General features: G+C 43.9%; 1 protein-coding gene across 3 annotated transcripts in view; it reads left to right on the forward strand.

Annotated features, from left to right (window-relative positions):
- Nucleotides 1-24199, forward strand: part of LOC137538570 (epidermal growth factor receptor kinase substrate 8-like protein 2) — a 246829-nt gene that overhangs the window by 217449 nt on the left and 5181 nt on the right. For all 3 annotated transcript variants that reach the window (XM_068260822.1, XM_068260823.1, XM_068260824.1), the window contains 6 exons: nucleotides 16-116; nucleotides 8527-8635; nucleotides 10581-10709; nucleotides 12248-12374; nucleotides 20535-20712; nucleotides 22763-22895. In XM_068260822.1, coding sequence (XP_068116923.1) covers nucleotides 16-116; nucleotides 8527-8635; nucleotides 10581-10709; nucleotides 12248-12374; nucleotides 20535-20712; nucleotides 22763-22895 — 777 coding nt within the window. The remainder of the gene's footprint in view (nucleotides 1-15; nucleotides 117-8526; nucleotides 8636-10580; nucleotides 10710-12247; nucleotides 12375-20534; nucleotides 20713-22762; nucleotides 22896-24199) is intronic.

Consider the following 24199-nt stretch of genomic DNA (forward strand, 5'->3'; position numbering starts at 1 on the left):
GCATTTCTCTTTCAGACATCTCCTCCTAATGGAAATCCTTACCGTGTTCCCTCATTCAGACAACAGACTGTGCCTGAGCCTAAGCCAGAATATAACCCAGGCCTTAAACCTACCAGGTGAGTACTGGGGTCTTTAGGTTTATCTGAAGAATTAAAAATTAACAAATAAACTTTACATAAACCTGTATGGTACACCAAATCACAATTATTTTGAGAAAATTTGTACCCCTTTCTTCCCATAAATCTGGATATCTGTGTAAATCCGAATAGCACTATCCGAGTTAACTCGGATATCTATCTGAAAACCTGGAATCTGGTCGGATACTTAGTTTGGATATCCGAATCCGGATAGTGTAACCATGGAGATGACGTCAATGACGTCATTGAGCCAATCAGAGGGCTCCCAGCCTAAGCCCTAGTAACCAATCACAGAAGAGAACCCTGGCCAGCCCCTACTGTAAATAAGGAGGGGTGCCATGATGAGAAATCTCATCCTTGCTGTTACCCACAGCGAGTTTAAGGAGGATATTCTGGGCGCATTGGGCTATGTGGAGGAGTCACAGATGCAGACGGGGGTTGTTGGGGGGGGGGTCCTTGCATGTGGCAGCAGAAGAGGAGTATGGGGGATCATCATCCCAGCAGCAGTTGTTTGAGTAGGGGGAGTATGATGTTGATGATGAGATGAAGGACCGTGACTACCATCCACAGGATGGGGATGTCAGCTCTGACTCTGAGGAGGAGGATGCGTCGGTGGGTTTGGCACGGAGGATCAGCATCAAAAAAGGGGGGGGGGGGGGGGGGAAATAATGGCCCTCACAAAATGGGCAATATTTTTGCACTATGTAAGGAAGGAGATTTTAAATTCTTCTACAATAATTACATATGCAAAATGTATCTGCCTTGGGCCTGCAACTCAAGTTATACACTTAGTAAATCAGTTTGTACAAACAGTTTAATCAAGCCTCAGTTGCCAATATAATATAAAGTTTATTAGGACACCATGTCAGAGCAAATATCAAAAACGACACACACAATTAAAAACACATTAAAAAACAATGAGGAACCAGAGGATATAAGTAGACTCACCCCCACTCATACATGCATCACACCAGCCATACTGCCATGCAAACCCCAAGCATATTATGTATAACCCCGATACACAAGCCTCAATTGCAGAGCACCTATAGCTCTCCATATACTCCAGTAGATGAGCAAAGAGAAAAGAGGGAGTGTGTTCTCAATATGAGACTAACAGCTGTACAGCAAAAAATTGTATAGTTTGACTTGAAAGCAGTTGAAAAAAGTTTTGCAGTCCATAACAGGCCTGTTAGTAAGAACTTTTTGTCCTGATAGACACTAGCTTGCTAGTTAGAATAGCATGCGTATCCTGTTAGTTGATAAATCCAGTCAAACAGCCACATTTGCGGAGGATCAGCATTGCAGACAGTGGGCGTGGAATGTGGGACCCACAGCCTGCTGCTTCATCTTCTGCCACTACCACCAGCCGCACCACTCAACCCCCAACCGCCACTGGGACAAAAGTAGCAGCATCCCATTCAGGCCGCAGGGGAATCTTCACGTCCCCAATTGGTTTTTCACTCTGCCCTCATTGGACAGCAAGTTTGCTATATGCAATTTGTGCAAACTAAAGCTGAGCAGAGGTTGTGACCCCTCCAAGTATGGCACCTCCAGCTTCATCACCCATCTGTCCAGAAAATGTTTTGTTGAGCATGAGGAGTTCAAGAGGCTGAAGCAAGCCGGTGCTGGCAGTGGTCAGACTCAGAGCACCAGAACCCCCTCTGCCAGTCCTGCCGACAATGAGAGCTGTTCAGGCAGCCAGTCCTCAGTGGCCATCTCTGCTCCCTCCACCGCTTCCTGTGCAAGGGAAAAACGTCGCCAGACCCTGTTGGGTGAGTCTTTCCCTGTTGTTGGCATGAAGTGGCAGGGAATCACTATGCCTGCCTTACCACCCTTTACTACCACAACCTCCTGGCTCCTCCTGATTGTTAACTATCACTAACTAAGCCTGATTCACAATTTTTTTACAGCCGTGGTACCAATGCTACGTGCCACGGTACAATCTCCGGCATGCTCCTGGCACACGTTACATCTGCTGCTGCTGCATTGCCCTGCTCCTGCTGCCTGTGCTGCTCTCACCGCCAGGGTACCACAGGCCACTGCTGCTGATACCACCTATATTTAACCCAAAACACAATTGCTGTGTAATTTTTTTGCGGTGTCTGGGCTGAAAACTGTGATGTCCCAGTTGTGCGGTTGGACTTGGGACACAATGTGGGCTGCACGACCGCTGTCTGGAACTTAGTCCTGGTGTTAATTTACAGCCATTTTATTTTTTTTGTATTTTAACTCCCCACATAAACAATTAGTGTCTTTCTTTAAAAAAAATGATGCTTCATGCATCATTCACTATAAAAGAACGTTTTGGAAGCAATTTAAAGGCCACTTCCGGTTTTCTATCCGGATAGCCGAATTAATTCGGATTTACCCGGATAATGGGTTCGGATATCAGGATCTATTCGGATACCGGAACGGTTCGGATTTGGATAGCCGATCGGATCCAGATTTCTAGCTATCCGGATCCGAATCAATTCGGATTTTAAAAAAGGGGTATCTGAGCAACCCTGGTCAAGTATAAGCCAAAGGTCAAATTCCAGTAATTTAGACAATGTGAGTGCGCACCCAGCAACTAGCCACAGCTATGCTTATCACGGGTGATGACTCGGAGCACTCTGCAAGTTTAAATACAACTTTCATCCAATCAGTGGCCGGCCACACGCCGCACATCCAATCACACAGCGGTACACCTACCTAGGGTGTACTAGGAACGCGCCCTCCGCCTATCCTTGTTAAGGCCCCAATGCAATACACTTTTGTGTCGTGTCGTCCCTACTTTTTTATTTTATAAGTTCCCAGCAAGAAAGACCTTACTCAAAATATGGATAGAAAAGTGATCTCAAACTTAAGAAAATCAGAAACAACTTATTTTATTAGAACTTTTCCTAGTTTTCTTTGTAATTCATTCCCTTCATATTTGCTTGACCAGATCACTGACTAGACTGTACTGTAGGTGACAAAATAAAAGGATGTATATATATATATATATATATCTATTAGGGGACTTTTAGGACCATTGTAGCCCCTTACACACTCCAATGAGTTCTGGTTCACCATGAGCTTGCTGGTTAGTCTGTACCTCTATGTATATATACAGTATATATATATATATATGGACTGCTCGTGTAGCCTACGGGTAGCCCTTGCAGAGCACGAACCACTTGTTCAGAGTGTCTCTGTGGTCCATTGCATTAGACATGTTATACATAGCATTGCTTCTATAACCTGTCTGATTTCCGTCCGCTGCCCACAAAAATGTATGCAGGACGAGACTTTGCGTTTCAACACTACAATGGACAAAATAGAAACCGGACATGTTTTAACAGTTCTGAAAGGATCCCATCTTTATCCTATGATCCCATATCCATCAACATGTCCATTTCTATGCTATAGTCTGTTCCATAAATAGGAAAGTTTTTACTTGTTTTGTGAACTGGCCCTTGTTTGGCTTTACCCTCTTCCTAGCATTGTCTAATGCACACATTTAAAGCCCTCTCACATGGTTAAGTCTTTGAATTCTGCTTTTAGGTACACACTGGTTGGTCTAACTTTGGCTTTTGCTGCCCCTCAGTGACAGATCAGCCCTACCAGCATCTGCACCTGTTTAATAACGCAGACTGCATCAAGTTCATTGATGTTATTAGCATTTATCATAACAAATAAAGCTGGCATACAGTTGATAACATTTCGCTGTGAATATGGTATGGTCAATAAAAATGACCAAATTAAGATCCTAACAATGCAAATCTCCCCTGACCCAGGGAGAAAATTAAATCCATCCCAGCAAAGTCTCTAGGTGCTGCTTAATTTTCCAGCTGCTAGATAACTAAATGGCGGCTGATGACCCCGAGAATCTGAATTTCTTCCCTTCCTAGGGAAAGTTTCCATGGCGTACATCAAAAAAGGGCGTCGGGGAAAAAAGGGCGCGTGGTGTAAACGATAAGCAGTATTATGGTTTATAAAAATATTGTATAGAATTTAGTTTACAAATAGTGTTTTAAGAATTTAGAAATCATTAAATAATGTGTATGAAATCGGCAATTCTTAAAACGTTAATCTTCCCTGTTTCTAAAGTGAAACTTATAATTACGTTTGTTAAAAAAACAGTAATAGTTGTTTAAAAATTATAATTATATATTGTTATGAATAATCTTGATTTATCGTTTATTATTATAATAAAATGTGAAAATATTGTTTATAACAATGATATTAACCACTTTACCCCCGCGCGTACGTATTTCTCCGCCCCTTTTTCCATCCTTTAAAAACCAGGGACGGAGAAACACGTACTTTCCGCGTTCCCGACGCTGCCCGCGCTCCCGCTCGTAAACACGCCGCCCGCCGCTAGTAAAACCGCCGCCGCCCGCTCGCCCAGAGATCAATGAACGGGAAAATCCATTCCCGTTCGTTGATCTAAGCCCCGCAATGATCAGCTGCTCTCCTATGGGCAGCGCGATCATTGTGAGAAAAAACTCACGTGTCCAGCCTCCTTATTCTTCCTCCAAGCTTCCGGAAGGAAGCTTGGAGGTCGCATTAAAACAAAAAGTTACTGTGGCCATCTTGTGGCCAAATAGTAAACTACACCCTACACATTTTTCACATACAAATAAATGACTTTTACACATAAAATTAACTCATTACCTCCCACACTCCCCATTTTTTTTTTTTTTGTAATTAAAAAAAAATTAAAAAATTTACAATTAAAAAAAATACATAAATAGTTACCTTAGGGACTGAACTTTTTAAATATTTATGTCAAGAGGGTATAACACTGTTACTTTATAAACTATGGGCTTGTAATTAGGGATGGACGCAAAACTGAAAAAAATGCACCTTTATTTCCAAATAAAATATTGGCGCCAAACATTGTGATAGGGACATAATTTAAATGGTTTTATAACCGGGACAAAAGGGCAAATACGTTTCATGGGTTTTAATTACAGTAGCATGCATTATTTAAAAACTATAATGGCCGAAAACTGAAAAATAATTATTTTTTTCCCCACATTTTTCCTATTTTCCCATTAAAACACATTTAGAAAAAAATAATTCTTGGCATAATGTCCCACCTAAAGAAAGCCTAATTGGTGGCGAAAAAAACAAGATATAGTTCATTTCATTGCGATAAGTAATAATAAAGTTATAGACGAATGAATGGAAGGAGCGCTGAAAGGTGAAAATTGCTCTGGTGCTCAGGGGGTAAAACCCCTCAGTGGTGAAGTGGTTAATATAAGTACATTCATAATAACTGTTGATTAGTATTATTAAAATTGTACTAAAACTATACCTAACCCTACTCTCACACAGAACCCTCCCTGTACCTATCCCTAACCCCTAGACCCCCTGGTGGTGCCTAAACCTAAGACCCCCCTTGGGGTGCCTAAACCTAAGACTCTCCTGGGGGTGCCTAAACCTAAGACCCCTCTGGTGGTGCCTTAACCTAAGACTTCCCTGGGGGTGGCTAAACCTAAGACCCCCCTGGTGGTGCCTAAACCTAAGACTCCCCTGGTGGTGCCTAAACCTAAGACTCCCCTGGTGGTGCCTAAACCTAAGACCCCCCTGGTGGTGCCTTAACCTAAGACCCCCCCTGGTGGTGCCTAAACCTAAGACCCCCTATGGATAATAATGTTTTACAAACATTAATAAATAAAAAATTTAAATAATGTTTTTGGGTGGAAAATAATGTTTTAGAAATGTTTTACAAATAGTAAGTGTAAAAAATATATTGCAATTTACGTTACGTACTGATCGCTTTATTTTGTGAATAATAATGTTTTACAAACAGTAAGGGTTAAAATGTTAAATAATGTTTTAATTAAACAGGATAAATATGTTTAGTATTTTTATAAACGTTATTCGTCACGGGCTCATTTTATAAAGTTAAATAATCACAAGCACAGTTATAAAACATTAAAAATCTCCGGGCGCCGTTTGTAAAACGTTAAAAATCTCTGGCGCCCTTTTTTCCCTGTACGGCACCCATTAAACGATATTTTTAATGGGAGTGAATGGGGCGCTCTTTTTGTCCACTTGTCTCATGCGCCCAAATCTCCTGCTTCCGTTTCCATGTTAGGAGAATGTCTTGTTCATCACTCATGGTGGACAGGGATATCAGTATCTGAGAAGATCCATGTATCTACAGAGCCATGTGTACAGTGCTTAGCCAGGTGCCCCTTGTCCACCATAGGCTATAGCGTTATTTACAATAAATGTTTTTACACAGCTACTGCATCCAGTAATAAGTGGCATTTGTCATGGGACACATAAAAGCCTCAACAGCCTTAGCAGTTGCATTAGATTACCACTAGTTGTGTAGCTTTAGTAGAACACCGTAGTGTTATGCTATGAGATTTTCTGGCCGATTTACTGTCAGATCGATTATTTCCAACATGTTCGATTTGCTTTCCGATCGATTTCTGAGCATTTTCCGATCGATTTCCGTGCACATTAATAGGAAATCAATCGCAAAATGCTCGGAAATCAATCGGAAAGCAAATCGAACATGTTGGAAATAATCGATCTGACAGTAAATCGGCCAGTAAATCTCATAGTGTGTACCCAGCATAAGTTCTGTTCTTTCTAAATTCATTGTTGCCATGTATTAGTAAATGCTATCTACGATCCACTCTACATCATATTCTTTGAGCTGCCCTCACCTTGTTAATTTTTGGTCAGGGATATAATTAAAATCTCAAGATTAATTCAGGTACCATCCCAACTAATGTCCTTTTTAGCCTTTCTCAACATAGGCCTCGATCAGGCATGGGCAAACCTGGCCCTCCAGCTGTTAAGGAACTACAAGTCCCACAATGTATTGCAGGAGTCTGACAGTCATGACTCATAAAGGCAAATGCATTGTGGGACTTGTAGTTCCTTAACAGCTAGAGGGCCAAGTTTGCCCATGCCTGGCCTAGATGCTATTGCATAAAACAAAGGGTAATAATATTTCATATATTGACGACTCCTAGACACAGTTTAACTAGTAATTAGAAGAGGTTTGAAGTGCCAGACACCAGCCTGGTCATATCAGCAGCCCAGTATAATGCAGCCTTAGAATTTTTTTTTAAGACAAAAGCATGAAGCCTCTGACCATAGATGTCTCTTGGATCTTCAGAGATAATGGCCCATATGCAATTAATATTTTCTCCTGAGTTTTCTCCTATGAGATGATTTTTTATCTTGTATTTAAAATAACTTTTCAGCATTTTACAATTTAAAAAGCACCAAAATGTAGTTGAAAAACTACCAAAATGATGTTGAATACTTTCTTGCTTGCTGAGAATTTAACATGCATTTTATTTACAAGTTGTAAAAATATCACCTAGGAGAAAACTCAGGTGAATTAGTGAGTTGCATTTGGGCCAATATCTCTTACCGCCTCTCCCCTTCCTCCCCCTTACCATATCTCAAAGAGAACCCGTAACCACGAATTGAACTTCATCCCAATCAGTAGCTGATACCCCCTTTCCCATGAGAAATATATGCCTTTTCTCAAACGGACCATCAGGGGGCTCTGTATGGCTGATTTTGTAATGAAACCCCTCCCACAAATGATGTCAGCGCCTCACAGCACTGAGGTACTGACATCACACTGTGGGAGCCTTGTTGCACTGTGGGAAATAGCTGTTTACAACTGCCAAAAAAGCAAGCAGCATCTCTTTCCAGTGACATCACCTGCCAGCAGTAAAAATGTCACCATGTTAGAAATGTCATAATGTAAATCAGGGAGAGGAAAGCTTTTACAATATGCAAACACTGAATAAATCATTTTATACATAATTATTGTGAAAATTGGGCACTTTTTTTTTTAATTATTTTCACTGGAGTTCCTCTTTAAAGCTTAGGGGGTAGAATTATCTTCATCTTCGGTTAAGTGTTCTAGGCTGAAGCCTGAAGGTAATGTTTATAGGGAGATACAGAAGAGTGTGTGACTTAATCTGTGTAAAGAGATTACACAGATAGAAGAGATGGAGATAGAAGCTAAAATTTCTATCAATCCTGAAAGAGGGGACTACGCAATAAGCTGTTTTTGTGTTGTCTTGGCCATAATGTAACCAATTCCCGCAAATTTTAGTCCATTTGTCAGGAGGATATATTTGTTTTCTTTATTTAAGCATTTCATGGGTCTAGCTGCAGAACATAGACTGAATAATGTTATTGCAATATTTGCATTCTCGACTGTTTGTATGCAAATATGGCTTCAATACAAAAAATGAGAAGTAAATTTTTTTTTTCTATCTATCATCCAAATGAACTTGTCCAATGACTTGTTTGTTGTTCTTTGTATAGTGCTGTGGAAAATCTGTGAGTAGTATAAGTAAATATGTAATTATAATAACAATGTTAAGCAAGGGCAAGAAAGCACATGCTTATCTGTCATTTTTCTACACAGCTATGATGCACCAGTACCGCCACAGCCACAGAGATGCGCCAAAATCCGTTATGACTTCACTGCCCGAAATGCCAATGAGCTATCAGTGCTTAAAGATGAAGTACTGGAGGTAAAATTTCTGTAATTACAAGTTTTATAAAGAAAAATACAATGAAGTTTCACTAGAATAGGCACTGAATAAGAACTTTTACTAACAAAATTCTAAATCTTAAAGTGTATCTGAAATGTGACAGGTGACATGATGAGATAGAGATGTGTGTGTACAGTGCTGAGGATACACATAACTAGGTTGTGTTCTTTTTCTGTCTGAAAGCGTTAACATTCAGGAATGCAAATTGCAGTTTCCCTCCAGTCGGAACCTAGTGGAATAATAATGTAACCCTCACTCATAAGGAATTAAAGCCATACAACTCTTGCCTGGCAGAGAACAACTTCTGAGTGCAGGGGATATATAAAATGGTCAAGAGTTTATATATTTTCACTCTTGGACAGTGAGACTGAGTGAAAAACTTTATCATTTATATGAGACAATATAACATTAAACATACTTGTTTTAGCTTAGTTGTAGAAAATACAACTATGAGATTCTAAAAATAAAAAAAAAAGAAAAGAAAAGTTTATTTTCAACTCAGGTTTGCTTTAACCTGGAGCTTAATTTTATTCAATAATTTAATGCTAAATAGATTTTTTTCTATAAAATCACACTTACATGTTCTTACACGCAATAAATCAAAGGGTTGACTTATTTGTGCAATTTCCAAATGATAAAACTTTATATCTGATTAATAGTGATGCTCGTCGTAAGGAACAATTTCAAGTTCAAGTGACTTTGATTTTAAGACCTTTTACTTTTGTTTCAAATGTAATTTTGGTGATGAGTGGAACTGGAAACTAAGTTTTCTTTCGAGTCCAATTACGACTCGAAATTATGCCAATATCAGGGTGCTGTGGGTGCTCCAGGGTGGTGTGTGGGTGCTCCAGGTTGCTGGCATAGGTGGGCACGATATCCTCTGTGATGACAACTTGAATGAAGATCTCCTCACACTCGCCACCACACACACCGCTCCCCCGCGCCGCTCTCAGCTGTACTAAGTATAGCTAGAGCCCTAAGCATCTTTAAATTTCCCTCCAGGGTGGTTTTTCCATTGGTCTGTTAATAGACCAATTGGAAGCCTTGGAGGGGTATTTGAAGATGCTTGGGGCTCTAACTATACTTAGTATAGCTGAGAGCGGTGCAGGGGAGCAGCGTGTGTGGCGGCGGGTGTGAGGAGATCTTCAATCAAGTTGTCATCACAGAGGATTTTGGATACTTAGTATAACTAGAGCTCTGTCTCTCTCCTCCAGAGACCCCCATACCATGGTATAGCTCAGGGTGCGAAGCCCCATGCAGCTAGGGCTCCGCATTCTGGGTGACAATGGCTTAAAAAGGCTTGGGAGGGGGGGCCCCACATCATTTTTTTTTATTTCCCCCACTCTGAACATATAAAAAAAGTTACATTTTTTAGACATGTTCATACATTATCTGTCATTTTACCGCATTTAAATATAGACTTTTTTCCTCTAACTTTAACATCAATTTTCTCAAAAACGGCAAGGTCTTTTTACATTTTTTTCCCTCTTGTAACCTCTCTTCTCTTATACATGCCCTGCAAATTTATTGATTCTAGCTTGTATGGGGGCTTTGATACTAACCGCTAAAGTTGGTGGCCATTAATTACTGCAAGTACTCAAAATGATGACCCGTACACAAAATTTCCAGTGCAAATTTAGTGTATACTGAAATTGGATTTCATAATTTAGTTCCATTTCCAATGCAAATTACACATTTGAAATTGCCATTACGTGCTCAAAATGTCCCTATTCGTAATTTTGATTTTGAAATGAGCTCCACTGCTGATCAACCTTATCAGCCTTACTAGCAGGGACTATAAGCATAATAAAATAAAATCTCTCAAATTAAAAACCTCATGGTGATCATTTTTTATTTTTGATGTTGCAGTTTTCAGATGCTTATTATTCATATTATAATTCTTAATGTTCTTCACGTTTTGCAGATTTTGGAGGACAACAAACAGTGGTGGAAGCTTAGAAACAAAATTGGACAGGAGGGCTACGTCCCATATAACATACTCGATGTTGTGTCAACAGAGGAAGCCAACCAGATAGATGGACCATATGGCATGGTATTTATAACTTACAGTAGGGACTGGGGGACAAAGTTAGGCAATAAAAATACCCTCCCCTCTGGTTTACCATTGTTATAGTCTTCAAAGAGCTTAGTTTTTATGTTGCATTGAATGTGAATATTTCATTGGCTGAAAAGAAAGAGCTAGTGATTAAAGGACCACTATACCAAAATATAGTATAATGTAAAATACACTTGTATAAGAAGTACATTTCTGCCAAAGTAAATGCAATATAAATTACTTTTCTCTTATGTTGCTATCACTTACAGTAAGCAGTGAGAATCTGACAGAATTTACAGGGTTTGGACAAGTCTATCTCCTCATGGGATATTCTCAGTATTTCCTTAATTCTTTAAAAAAAAGTACTTCCAGGAAAGGATCAATACGAATATGCCAGCAAGCCTCCTGACTCACTTGCAAACAATTTTAGCAGTTGGACTGAGCGGCTGCTGTTAAAGGAATTCTATCAAACTTTCTCTATTTCTGTAAGCATTATAAATCAATTTGCCAACAAAAGTAAGAATAAGCACAGCATATATTTTTGCTGTGCAGCGTGTCTTTGTTTTTATTTAACTTACTGTAGGTGTCCCCTGAGAACTGACGGCGACGGGGAATTGCGGCAGTTCATTTTTGCAAGAGGGGAATCCTCTTGCTGAGTATAGCTGTAGTTTACTCTATTCTGATACACAGCAGTGAGTTATGAAGCACACGATCGGCTCATAAAGTTACTGAGAGGAGCCCTCTCTCACTCCTAGTCTGAAGGAGACTGTGCTGAGCTGCGTGATTGTTTCTACACAAAAATCTTCCTCTACGGCTTCTCTTCAGAGCAATGACGGCGCCCTCCTCCAGGTCATATGTTTACGTTGTGTAGAAACAATCACGCAGCTCAGCACAGTCTCCTTCAGACTAGGAGTGAGAGAGGGCTCCTCTCAGTAACTTTATGAGCCGATCGTGTGCTTCATAACTCACTGCTGTGTATCAGAATAGAGTAAACTACAGCTATACTCAGCAAGAGGATTCCCCTCTTGCAAAAATGAACTGCCGCAATTCCCCGTCGCCGTCAGTTCTCAGGGGACACCTACAGTAAGTTAAATAAAGACAAAGACAGGCTGCACAGCAAAAATATATACTGTGCTTATTCTTACTTTTGTTGGCAAATTGATTTATAATGCTTACAGAAATAGAGAAAGTTTGATAGAATTCCTTTAAGGAAGTGCTTTTGAAAATATAGAAACCCCTGTTAATCCCCTATTAGGAGATAGCCTATTACAAAACCTATAAGATTTTTTTTTTATATATTCTGACAGCGACACAGGAAAAAATAAATTTATATTGCATTTTATTCTGGGACAAATATACATTTTTTTACATATGCACACACATGCATTTAAATTTTACAATTTTTCGCAGTAGAGGTCCTTTAAGTATACCAAGGACATTCAGACTGTGTACACAGCCAGAACCTTCAGTTGATGTAGTATGTTAAATTAAATATGTAAGACTGCATTGCCAAATATGTGTGTATGTTGTTGCAGAGTGGGCCTAAATATGGCAACCCACGGAGTCCCATTAGCCCTGCGTTCAAGCTACCAAGCAGTTATGCTGGAGATAAGTGGGGCAGTGAGATGGCTAAATGGTCTACCAGTCAGAACACCAAAGAAAGTAAGTTTTATTCTCAACCTCTTCTTTGCTTTTGATTTTAATGAATGTGTAAAAAAGGGGCTACAGTAAGTGGGACTTCTCTGTGATCAGAGAAAGCAGGCAAAAACCAAGCCAACTCATTCCGATTTACTTTAAAAGAATAAAATACAAAATAGGGCTGGGCATACATTTATGGCTAAAAGCATTAGAAAAAAAATGTTTACAGTATAGGAACAGCATATTTGCTAATGTACCTAATGTGACATGCTAATACACAGACTTCTGCAAAATATTAAAGGGACCCAGAGCTCACCCAAAAAAAGAAAGTTGTACTCACCAGGGGCTTTCTCCAGCCCAGTGCTGGTCGGGAGGTCCCACGCCGGCGTCCTGGCTCCTCTCCTTCTCCCCGCTCCGGAATGGCTGACAGGCCGCAGCCCGGGCGACACTCGGCAGAGTGTCGGGCTGCTCCTTCCGCGTATGACGCGGATTACATCACACGCCGGCCGCCTCGCGTCATCATGACGGCCGGCGTGAAAGTATTGCGCATGCGCGATTAAAGCGCGCTTGCGCAGTACTTTCACGCCGGCCGCCGTGATGACGCGAGGCGGCCGGCGTGTGACGTAATCCGCGTCATACGCGGAAGGAGCGGCCCGACAGTGTCGCCCGGGCTGCGGCCTGTCAGCCATTCCGGAGCCGGGAGAAGGAGAAGAGCCAGGACGCCGTCGTGGGACCTCCCAACAGGCACTGGGCTGGAGAAAGCCCCAGGTGAGTACAACTTTCATTTTTTTTATGAGCTCGGAGTCACTTTAAACACATCTACTGTATGGCTGACATCTGTCCCAGGGAACTTCCTCTTCTTCATGGAACATGACTAGAGATGGCTCGAACCTCCGATTTTGGGTTCTCGAACCTCGAACGCGAACTTCCGTAAAAGTTTGAGTTCGCACAAACCAGTCAAACGCAAAATACTTCAATGGGCAGGCGAACTTGAAAAACTGCTTCTGGCCACAAAAGTGATGGAAAAGATGTTTCAAGGGGTCTAACACCTGGAGGGAGGCATGGCGAAGTGGGATACACGCCAAAAGTCCCGGGGGAAATTATGGATTTGCCGCACAGAAGGGTTATAATCCCTAAAAGGCAGAAATCACATTGCATTCCTAAATTGGAGACATAAAGTGCTTGAAAACATCTTGCATGTGTAGACATGGATAAGCAGGTAGTGTAAGTAGTGTACTGCTTCACACTGACAGACCAAACTCACTGTGTAATGCACCACAGACAGCTGTTTGTGTAGTGATGGCCGTGCTGGACTGGTGCGCACAATGGCGAGAGTGCAGGCGATGGCGGCTTTCAACCCCATATGGTCGGGCTGAGGTAGCTCAATAACAGAACAACAGTGACTGTCCAGCTCATCAAATTTGGTCTGTCCACAATGAAGCAACTACCTTATTATCTTGGGTGTGCCCCCCAACACACTCATATAGGTCATTGCTTCATTGTGATACGCACGCCTCTTCACCGCGGCAAGGTAACAATCACGAAGGAGAATTGACACATGTACATGCCTTTTGTTTTGTTGTTGTAGCTGCAGTGCAGCCAGAAAAATTAGGCAGGCATGTACACGCACCAGAAAAGTTATTATAGCGGCCGCTTCGACCTGGAGTCCTGGACCCTTTTGGTGATGGTGGAGAAGGCAGTCAAGCGGCCTGCAGGCAGAGATGCTGTGTGGGGACTGACTTAGTCTTCGGGCAGGCAATAGCCCTCCGGGATCCATGCCTCATTCATTTTGATAAAGGTACTGAACACTTTTTTGACCTAGGCGACTTCTCTTCTCACTGACAATGCCTCCAGCTGCGCTGAAGGTCCTTTCTGACAGGACGCTTGAGGCAGGGCAAGCCAGAAGTTGGATGGCAAATTGTGACAGCTCTGGCCACAGGTCAAGTATGCACACCCAGTAGTCCAGGGGATCATCGCTGCTCAGAGTGTCTATACCCGCGCTTAAAGCCAGGTAGTCGGTTACCTGCCGGTCGAGGCGTTGATGGAGGGGGGATCCGGAAGGGCTAAGGCGAGGCATTGGAGTAAAGAATGTCCGCATGTCTGACATCACCACGAGATTGCTAGAGTGTCTTGGCCTTGCCTGCATGGACATGGGAGGAGGAGGAAGATTACTGGCAGTGGCACCTTTATTCCGTTGTGCTGTGACATCACCCTTAAACGCACTGTAAAGCATACTTGCCAGCTTGTTGTGCAAGTGCTGCATCCTTTCTGTCTTCTGGTAATTTGGTAACATCTCCAAACCTTTGTGCTTATACCAAGGGTCCAATAGCGTTGCCACCCAGTACAGCTCATTCCCCTTGAGTTTTTTTTATACGGGGTTCTCTCAAAAGGCTGGACAGCATGAAAGACTCTTCCTCCTCTTCCTGTCCACGCTCCTCTACAGCATGATCCACCACTCTACGCACAGCACGTTCCAGGAAGAAAGCATATGGGATCAAGTCGCTGATGGCGCCTTCACTGCGACTCACCAGGTTTGTCACCTCCTCAAACGGACGGATGAGCCTGCAGGCATTACACATGAGTGTCCAGTACTTCGGCCAGAAAATGTTCAGCTCCCCAGAGCATGACCTTTGAGCGTAGCTGTACAGATACTCGTTGAAGGCTTTCTCCTGTTGTAGCAGGCGGTCAAACATGAGGAGCATTGAATTCCAGCGAGTCGGGCTATCGCAAATCAAGCGCCTCACCGGCAAGTTGTTCCTCTGCTGAATATCGGTCAAGCGCGCCATGGCTGTGTAGGAACGCCTGAAATGCCCACACACCTTCCTGGACTGCTTCAGGATCTCCTGTAAACCTGGGTACTTACACACAAATCTTTGAATTATTATATTCAGCACATGTACCATGCAGGGTACATGTGTCAACTTTCCCAAACTCAAAACTGACAAGAGATTGCTGCCATTGTCACACACCACATTGACGATCTCATCTCCAGTTGGTGGGGGGTCAGCCACTGAGCCACCTGTTTGTTCAGAGCAGCCAGGAGAGCTGCTCCAGTGTTACTCTCGGCTTTGAGGCAAGACATGTCCAAGATGGCGTGACACCATTGTCCCTGGCATGCAGCATAGGCCCTGGGGAGCTGGGTGTGTGTAGTTGGAGAGGAGATCGCAGCACCAGCAGAGTAGCACTGCCACCCAGCCGAGGAGGAGGAGGATGACAGCGAAGAGGATGTAGCAGGAGGAGTAGGAGGAGAAAGAGAGGAAGTGACAGCAGGCCTGCCTGCAAGCCGTGGAAGTGTCACAACTAGGTCCGCTGCACCGCCACATACTCCCGCTTGCCAGCGGGCACCAGGTTGACCCAATGTGCTGTATAAGTAATGTACCTGCCCTGACCGTGCTTTGCAGACCAGGCATCCGTGGTCAGATGGTCCCTTGACCCAACGCTGTGTACCAGAGATGACACCACTTGCCTTTCAACATCACGGTACAGTTTGGGTATCACCTTTTTAGAAAAATAATTGCGGCATGGTATCTTCCACTGCGTTGTGTCCCAATTACCACACATTTTCAGAAGGCTTCAGAGTCCACCACCTGGTATGGTAACAGCTGGCGAGCTAACCGTTCCACCAAGCCAGATGTCAGATGCCAGGCAAGGGGGGTGACTGGCAGACATTGGCTTCTTCCACTCAAAGATTTCCTTTACGGACACCTGGCTGCTGTGGGCAGAGGAGCAGGAACCGCTCAAGGTGAGAGGTGGAGTGGAGGAGGGTGGCTGTGACGGTGCAAGGAATAAAGCGGCTGAAGATGCTGCATCTGAAGGCGGAAGAGGAGGGTGAGGGTGGCTTTGCGTTTGTGTGCTGCTTTTTCTCAGGTGGTCATTCCATTGCTGTCTGTGCTTTTTCATCATGTGCCTTCGTAAGGCAGTTGTCCCCACGCGGGTCTTGGTCTCTCCACGACTCAATTTTTGGTGGCAGAGAGTACAGATGGCATTGCTGTTATCTGAGACAGACACACAAATTAAATTCCACACTGCTGAGCCCTGGGATGATGGCACTGTGGTGGTGGCAGCAGCAGCTAACCTTAAAGGGCATGTTGGCTGGCTGTCCATAGGTGGCGATACATGCCGCCGGACACTGCCACGAGCTGTTTCTGACGACGAGCTCCCCTTGCTTCTTTCAGCAACTTGTCTCCTCCTACTCCTATCTGACTCCCTCTCTAAACTGTCCCCCTGTTCATTTTGTCTATTGGGAACCCACATAACATCCATGGCAGTATCATCATCATTATAATCATCCTCCACACCTTCGCTTGTATCAGACACCTCCAAAACTGCACTAACAACAGGTACTTCATCATCCTCACACCTTACGTCCATACTGACGCCTAACTCAGACATATGAGGTGGTGTAACATGCTTAGAGCCTTCATCTTGTAACAATAATGACGGTGAATCAGTTAATTTCCCACCAAATTACTCCTGCGAACTGTCAAATGGAGCGGATGTGGTGGCAGTAGTAGCAGTAGTGGTTGCCGGATGAGTGTTAAGTGGGGTGCCAGAATCAGAGCAGGAGGAGGAAGATATGTTACGGTTCCGTGCAGGAGCTGAGGAAGATGAGGTGTTCTGTGTTAAATAATAAACTACGCCCTGACAATCTTGGGAGTTGATGGCCTCTGCCTTCTGAACACTGTACTTTGGTCGCGGGCCGCACGAAATCACATCAGCACGACCTTGAACAGACCTGCCGGGTGGCCTGCCTCTGGCTCTGCCAGTTGTTTTGTCCATATTGGGGGGGATGAAGTGAAAGGTATGCACTGACTTGACTAATACAATGTGCAGTCACAGATGCAGTGAAAGGTATGCACTGACTGCTGGTATAATACAATGTGCAGCCACACAGATGCAGAGAATGTACTGACTGCTGGTATAATACAATGTGCAGTCACACAGATGCAGTGAAAGGTACTGACTGCTGGTATAATACAATGTGCAGTCACACAGATGCAGTGAAAGGTATACACTGACTGCTGGTATAATACAATGTGCAGTCACACAGATGCAGTGAAAGGTATACACTGACTGGTGGTATAATACAATGTGCAGTCACACAGATGCAGTGAAAGGTATACACTGACTGCTTGTATAATACAATGTGCAGTCACACAGATGCAGTGAAAGGTACTTGCTGCTGGTATAATACAATGTGCAGTCACAGAGATATAGTGAAAAGGTATGCACTGACTGGTGGTATAACACAATGTGCAGTCACACAGATGCAGTAAAAGGTATGAACTGACTGCTGTATAATGATGAGACGAATACACCTGAAATCCTATAACGAGAATCTGTTACGGAGGGCAAGTATTCATCTATTCAAGTGAAAGGTATGCACTAACTGGTATAATACAATGTGCAGTCACAGAGATGCAGTGAAAGGTATGCACTGACTGCTGGTATAATACAGTGTGCAGTCACACAGATGCAGTGAAAGGTATGCAGTGACTGGTGGTATAATACAATGTGCAGTCACACAGGTGCAGTGAAAAGGTATGCACTGACTGGCATATAAAACAGTGTGCAGTCACACAGATGCAGTGAAAGGTATGCAGTGACTGGTGGTATAATACAATGTGCAGTCACACAGGTGCAGTGAAAAGCTATGCACTGAATGTGCTGGGCCTGGCACAGTATAGCAATTAGCAAGGGCCAGCTGCGACAGACAGGGCTGTATATGCAGTGTCAGTGGCACACACAGAAAAAAACACATCACAAGAAAATTAGCTCTCAAAAGAGCTTTTTTGTGGTGCTTTTCAGCAACAAATATCAGCAAGGAGCAAGCTAACAAGACATAACTAATGCTTTCCCTATCTCTCCAGCAACCTCTCCCTTCACTCACTAAAGCAGCCAGCAGACAGAGCAAGAAAATGGCCGACGCTGCTGCCTTTTATAAGGGGGGCGGGGGTCCAGGAGGGAGTTCAGCCTGATTGGCTGCCATATGCCTGCTGACTGTGATGTAGAGGGTCAAAGTTTAGCCCAATGATGTAGTATAGGGGGCGGGTCGAACTCACTATATGTTCGCGTTTCGATGCAAACGCGAACCCCCTTTCACCGGCAAACCGTTCGGGCCATCTCTGAACATGACTGGTGTTGATGTGTGCTGACATTGGCTCAGATGATGACACAGTTAATCAGCAGATGTTGGGGTATATTCACTAAACTCCGTAAGGGTAACATGCGGGCAGCACAGATTATGGTCTCGATTCACAAAGCGATGCTAACCTACTTAGCACGCCTAAAGACTTTGGGCGTGTTAACCAGGGTGCTAAGTAGGTTAGCACCTTGTTTTAAAATGACATCGCGCGCAAAGTCCTTCGCGAAAACTTTGCACGCGCACAGCGCGGTGCGCACGCAACCTCGCATCACGGTGCCACGAAAACAGCGCACACGATGCGCCTATAAGGTCTCATGGGGTGCGACCTTAACGTTCAGGTCGCACCCCATGCGACCTTATAGGTGCATCGGGTGCGCCATTTTCATCGCACCGTGATGCAACGTTGCAAAGTTTTGTGCACAGGACTTTACGCGCGAGTGCTATTTATCACGCCTAAACTAACTTTAGGCGTGATACAGGGCTTTTCACAAGTGTGCTAACACTTAGCACTGCTTTGTGAATCAAGCCCTATGGATGTTTCTGCAACACGGGTATTGAATATAGACTGTACATATAGTTTCTGCTGACCTTAGGTATCATGGGGGCTGAGTTCTCAGGTGAGGTGATGTGTAACAGTTGAACACACATGGAAAATTGCCTCTGGAAGGCCGATGCTACAGGCATGAACCAGAATATGCAATATTGTTTGGATCTGGACGGCTTGGAGCCTTGGACACTCACATTGGGGAAAAAGCACAAACACTCTAAACCAAGCAGCACCTATCTGATCTATGGCTGCATAAACAGCCTCCTGGCTCACCTAAGTTCAGAACTTCCTCTCCGCTCTAAAAGATAAGCAACAGTATAATAACCTTTAAACCAGTGGTTCCTCAAACTAAGGCCCGCAGGCTGAATGCGGACCCCTGAGGCTTTTTTACCGGTCCCCCACACACAAAATGTATTACTTATAGATGCGGGCCGCTGCATCTTTAAAAATTGGCAGCCCACATATAGAATAGCAGTGCTGACACCACCCTTTCACATGGAAGCCAGAAAGAAGTCATTCACTGGCTTCCATTCCCCATCCATGCACACAGACTCTTCCCCAGTCCTTGCATCCTCAACTTTTGCATAAGACTTTTGTGGGGAACAGTGTCGAAGGCCTTTGCAAAGTCCAAGTATATCACATCTGCAGCATTCCCAATATCCACATTAGCGTTCACTACCTCATAAAAGCTGAGCATGTTAGTCAAACATGACCTGTCTTTAGTAAACCCATGTTGATGCTGAGAAATAAGATTATTTTCTACTATGAAGTCATGTATAGTATCTCTTAGTAACCCCTCAAATAGTTTGCATACAACTGATGTGTGCTGGAGAGGGAATAAGCTTAGTCTATGCCTTTAAATGAGCTGGAATTCGTTTATGCAGCCATATATAGGACAGGTGCTGCTTGGTTTAAGGCCCCTGGCACATTATCGCATCACGTCACGGTACACTCTAACGTCGCAGTGGCCATTAGTCTCTGTGAGATTGGCCCCAGTACCCGTGGAGCGACGCAATGTGGCAGAAGTGCTTCAGACAAATCAGAGGCGATACAAACTCTGTAGTGTGTTGGCGAGCGGTACTGCTCGGCACATGACTGCATTGTAATCAGAATGACAGCGTTGCGGAGTGCATGCTCAGATCGTCGGAAAACCAGTGACCCACTTCCTGTCCAGCAGGGAACAGCTCACTGAGTGGGGAGCGGAGCTATGCAAATTACCCTGTTGGCACAGTTTGCCGCAGGGTTTCTAAAATACGAAATGGCGCAGTGCAATTGTCACACTGCACAATGTGTGCAAGTGGCCTCAAGTTCTTGCTCTCCCAATGTGAGAAAATAATTGGATTTGCAGTATGGTAATTATAGTTGAGTGTAGTGCTCTGTGGAGTGTAAAATCATGGCTCATATCATCAGCATGCTATTTCTTCACAGCAGTGCTTCTTGTTGCTCTTCTCCTGTTTATATTGATCAAGTGTTAATCTTATCTCCCCTGCAGAGTTAATACGAGATATGGATGAAGTGAACGATGAGCTGCTGAAGAAAATCACAACCAATCAGCCACCTAAAAGGAATTTTGTAACACCAAAGGCTCAGCAAGTGCATGTCCCATTAACTTTCCACTCTGAGCCAGAGGAAGTCAAAGCCTGGCTGGAGGCTAAAGGCTTCAGTAAATCGTAAGAGACACAGCAATCACAGTGCTCTTGGCTCTGTCACACTTCTATTTGTCTTCAATACAAGATTATGGTAGCAGAATAGTAGCACTTGACCAGTGGTTCTTGAGAATGGTGGGGGTAGCATGAATTGGCTCAAGAATACTATTTCTTTTCAGTGGCGGACAAAGCCAGCAATGGGCCCCTGTGCAGAATAAATGAAGCGAGCCCCATGTTAGTGGGCGTGGTCATAACAGATCATGGTTGGATCCAAACAATGCTGATAACATAAAAGTACATAAACCTAGGTCACATTCTGTAGGCACTGTATTAATGTAGCACACATTTTAAACTTGTATATGACTGGGGCACAATGTATTAACACCGTTTCTCTTGCGTCTCAGAGAGAAATGCATGGAGAAAAGCCTAGAGTATAATCAGGCCCTAACTGGTGCAATTGCATGGTCCCTAGAGGACATAGGGCGCCTGTGTGGCTGCACAGCCTGCACGGTCCTATGTCCGCCTCTGTTTCTTTTCATTGCATCATTGAGAGCATTGCCTCCTCGATTGCACCACCATGGTGGGAGCTTGCACAGTTTGTAAAATTTGCAACTGCGCATGCTACAAATGCTGTCGAAGCATGATTGAGGAGACCTGTGGTTGCACGTGCTTAGTGACCAGCACTGACTGCCCGAGTCTGAAGGCTACAGTGGGGGGGAAGGGAACCACATGCTTACTGGCCAGCACTGACTGCCCGAGTCTGAAGGGTATAGTGGGGGGAAGGGATAAGCACATGCTTAGTGACTAGCACTGACTGCCCGAGTCTGAAGGGTACAGTGGGGGGGAAGGGAACCACATGCTTACTGGCCAGCACTGACTGCCCGAGTCTGAAGGGTAAAGTGGGGGGAAGGGATCAGCGCAAAATGATGATGAGGGACCAGGAGGCTACAGGGGGTTAGAAGAAGTCCTAGGTAAGTTAAACTCAACATATCCTTTAACTCCAATCAGTAGCTGGTCATATGGTCCTTTGCTCTTTGAGTAACACTGGGTTCAGAATACGTAAAAAACTCCATCTATGCAATATATGGTATTCCAAGTGGCAGCAACTACATGTTCCTTAATATCTGCTGCCAACTGTAATATTTTGATTTGCATGTGCACCCTTGTAATTAGTACAGTATTTATACTTAGCACTGGTGGGACAGCCCCATGGGCAGCAGGTTAGGGGAATGGGTTTCACCTTGTAAACGATTTCACAAACAGGTGGTGAGCACTGTGAAAAGGCCAGGATGGCAGGGTAAGTAAGAACACTCTGCACAGTGATTAGGAGTGCAGCAAGATAGGAGCTCTCAGCAGCATAACTATACCCATTCAGCAACCCCCCCAGCAAACCGAACAATCATAGGGCCCCCTGCAGCCAGAGCAGGATTATCCATCAGGCACCTAGGCAGGTGCTTGGGCCTAGTGGGTGCCAAGGGGCCCACCTGCCACCTTCTTAGACCTCCCACCACTTCTGCTTACCAAAAGGACCACAAGGGGGCCTCAAATCTACTATCTTGCCTAGGGCCCCGTTATATCTTAATCCATCTCTGCCTGCAGCAAAAGCTCCCCCCCCCCCTCCTTCCCAGGGGGAAGTGAGGAGAAGTGGGCAGCCACAGATACAACCCCCCCCCCTTCCTCCCAGTCACAAGGGGCTGTTGATGCGCTTCTGGCAGCTCATTTAGTTCACTGTTTAATACAGCATGGTGACTGCTAAGGTCTATTCGGCAGGTCACCTATAGGGAAGGGGGGCATATACTGGGGGGCACCTTGTCTAACTATACTTAGGATACTTTTATTACCTAAACGGGGGGGGGCACCTTTGGCTACCTACCTATACTAGATGGTTACTTTTTGGGGGGCTAGCTTTTATTACGGGAGAAGGGGCCTAGACTGAGGGGCAGGGGGCACGAATGGTGTGCCACAAACACCTTAGCAACACCCCTGGCCTCATATACTGACATTTACAGTGTCTATAGATAAACTCATGCCATACCTTATATGTGAATTTAATAATTTATTTTTTGTCTTCTAGGACTGCAGGGCAACTGGGCATTTTAAATGGGGCGCAGCTTTTCTCTTTAAACAAAGATGAGTTGAAGAAAGTTTGTGGTGAAGAGGGTGCAAGAGTATACAGTCAGCTGACTGTGCAGAAGGCACAATTAGAGGTAAGAGTCACCATCCATAGGTTTATCAGACGTAAAGTACCATGTAAATGGCTGGATAGTGTAATGGTTAAGGGCTCTGCCTCTGACACAGGAGACCAGGGTTCGAATCTTGGCTCTTCCTGTTCAGTAAGCCAGCACCTGTTCAGTAGGAGACCTTGGGCAAGTCTCCCTAACACTGCTACTGCCTATAGAGAGCGTCCTTGTGGCTGCAGCTCTGGGCGCTTTGAGTCTGCCAGGAGAAAAGCACGATATAAATGTTCTTTGTTTGTTATGTAAGATACTGGCTCTACATAGATCAATAATAATAATAACAATTATACTACTACTAATATACCTATAGTGTGTTTAAGGCACTATCAATTTTAAGTTCTTTCAGACAAAATTCCTGCAGTGGGGCACTTTAAAATGAAAGTCCACTTTTCCTAATAGTTAAGTATGTAAACTTACCTGGGGCTTCCTCTAGTCCCATGTGGTGAATGGAATCCCTCCTCCCTAACCATCCTCTCCAGGCACTCTGTTCTCTTCTTATTCCCGACGGTAATCTGGATGGTCGCGCTCTTTTGTGTATGTGCGGCTCGGCCCTGACACACTCCCATAGCTTAGAGCATTCTGCACTTGCACCGTGTCAATGCGGCACAGAACCCTTCCGGGTGCAGTAGTTCGACAGGGGGACTTTTGCAAAAGAGCACGACTGGCTGCTAAGTGGCCAGTTTACCAGCAGGGATAACAGGAAAATGGATTGGCCGAAGGACAGCGAGGTAGCCCCAGGTAAGTATAAATACACCAGGATTAAACATATCAGGTAGACTTTAAGGGGGTTTTATATGTCGGTGCTGAAGTGCTTAAAGAGACAACAGTCTCCACCAGGGGGGCTCTATGCATTATGAGGATTTTTAAAATGGTTCCTACAGGTCCTTACCTTATTCTTATGGACACGTGCTGGCAAAAAATTCTGCAGTGTTTTCCTAAGGAGAGATTCACAGTGATCAGTTGCATAACACATACGTTATGAGTGGCAGCTGCGATGGAGACTGGACATAAACTTTAAAGCGGTATAAAACCCTGACATAATATTCAATAAAAACATGTTTTCCTACTTTTTGTATGCCATACGGTTAGCATATTTGCTTTTGTGCATAAGTATTATTATTCATTTATTCAATTATACGTTCCTAAAGTACACGTATTTTACTCTGAGAGCTGACTTTGCATTTTATTTATAACTGCTTTAACCACTTTACTTCCCTTGCTACGCTTATCTACTCCCCACAAAACTTCATCTGAAGCTCAGGGGAGTAGATAGG

This window comes from Hyperolius riggenbachi, chromosome 11 (genome assembly GCF_040937935.1).
Source record: "Hyperolius riggenbachi isolate aHypRig1 chromosome 11, aHypRig1.pri, whole genome shotgun sequence".
NCBI classification, from domain to species: Eukaryota; Metazoa; Chordata; class Amphibia; order Anura; family Hyperoliidae; genus Hyperolius; species Hyperolius riggenbachi.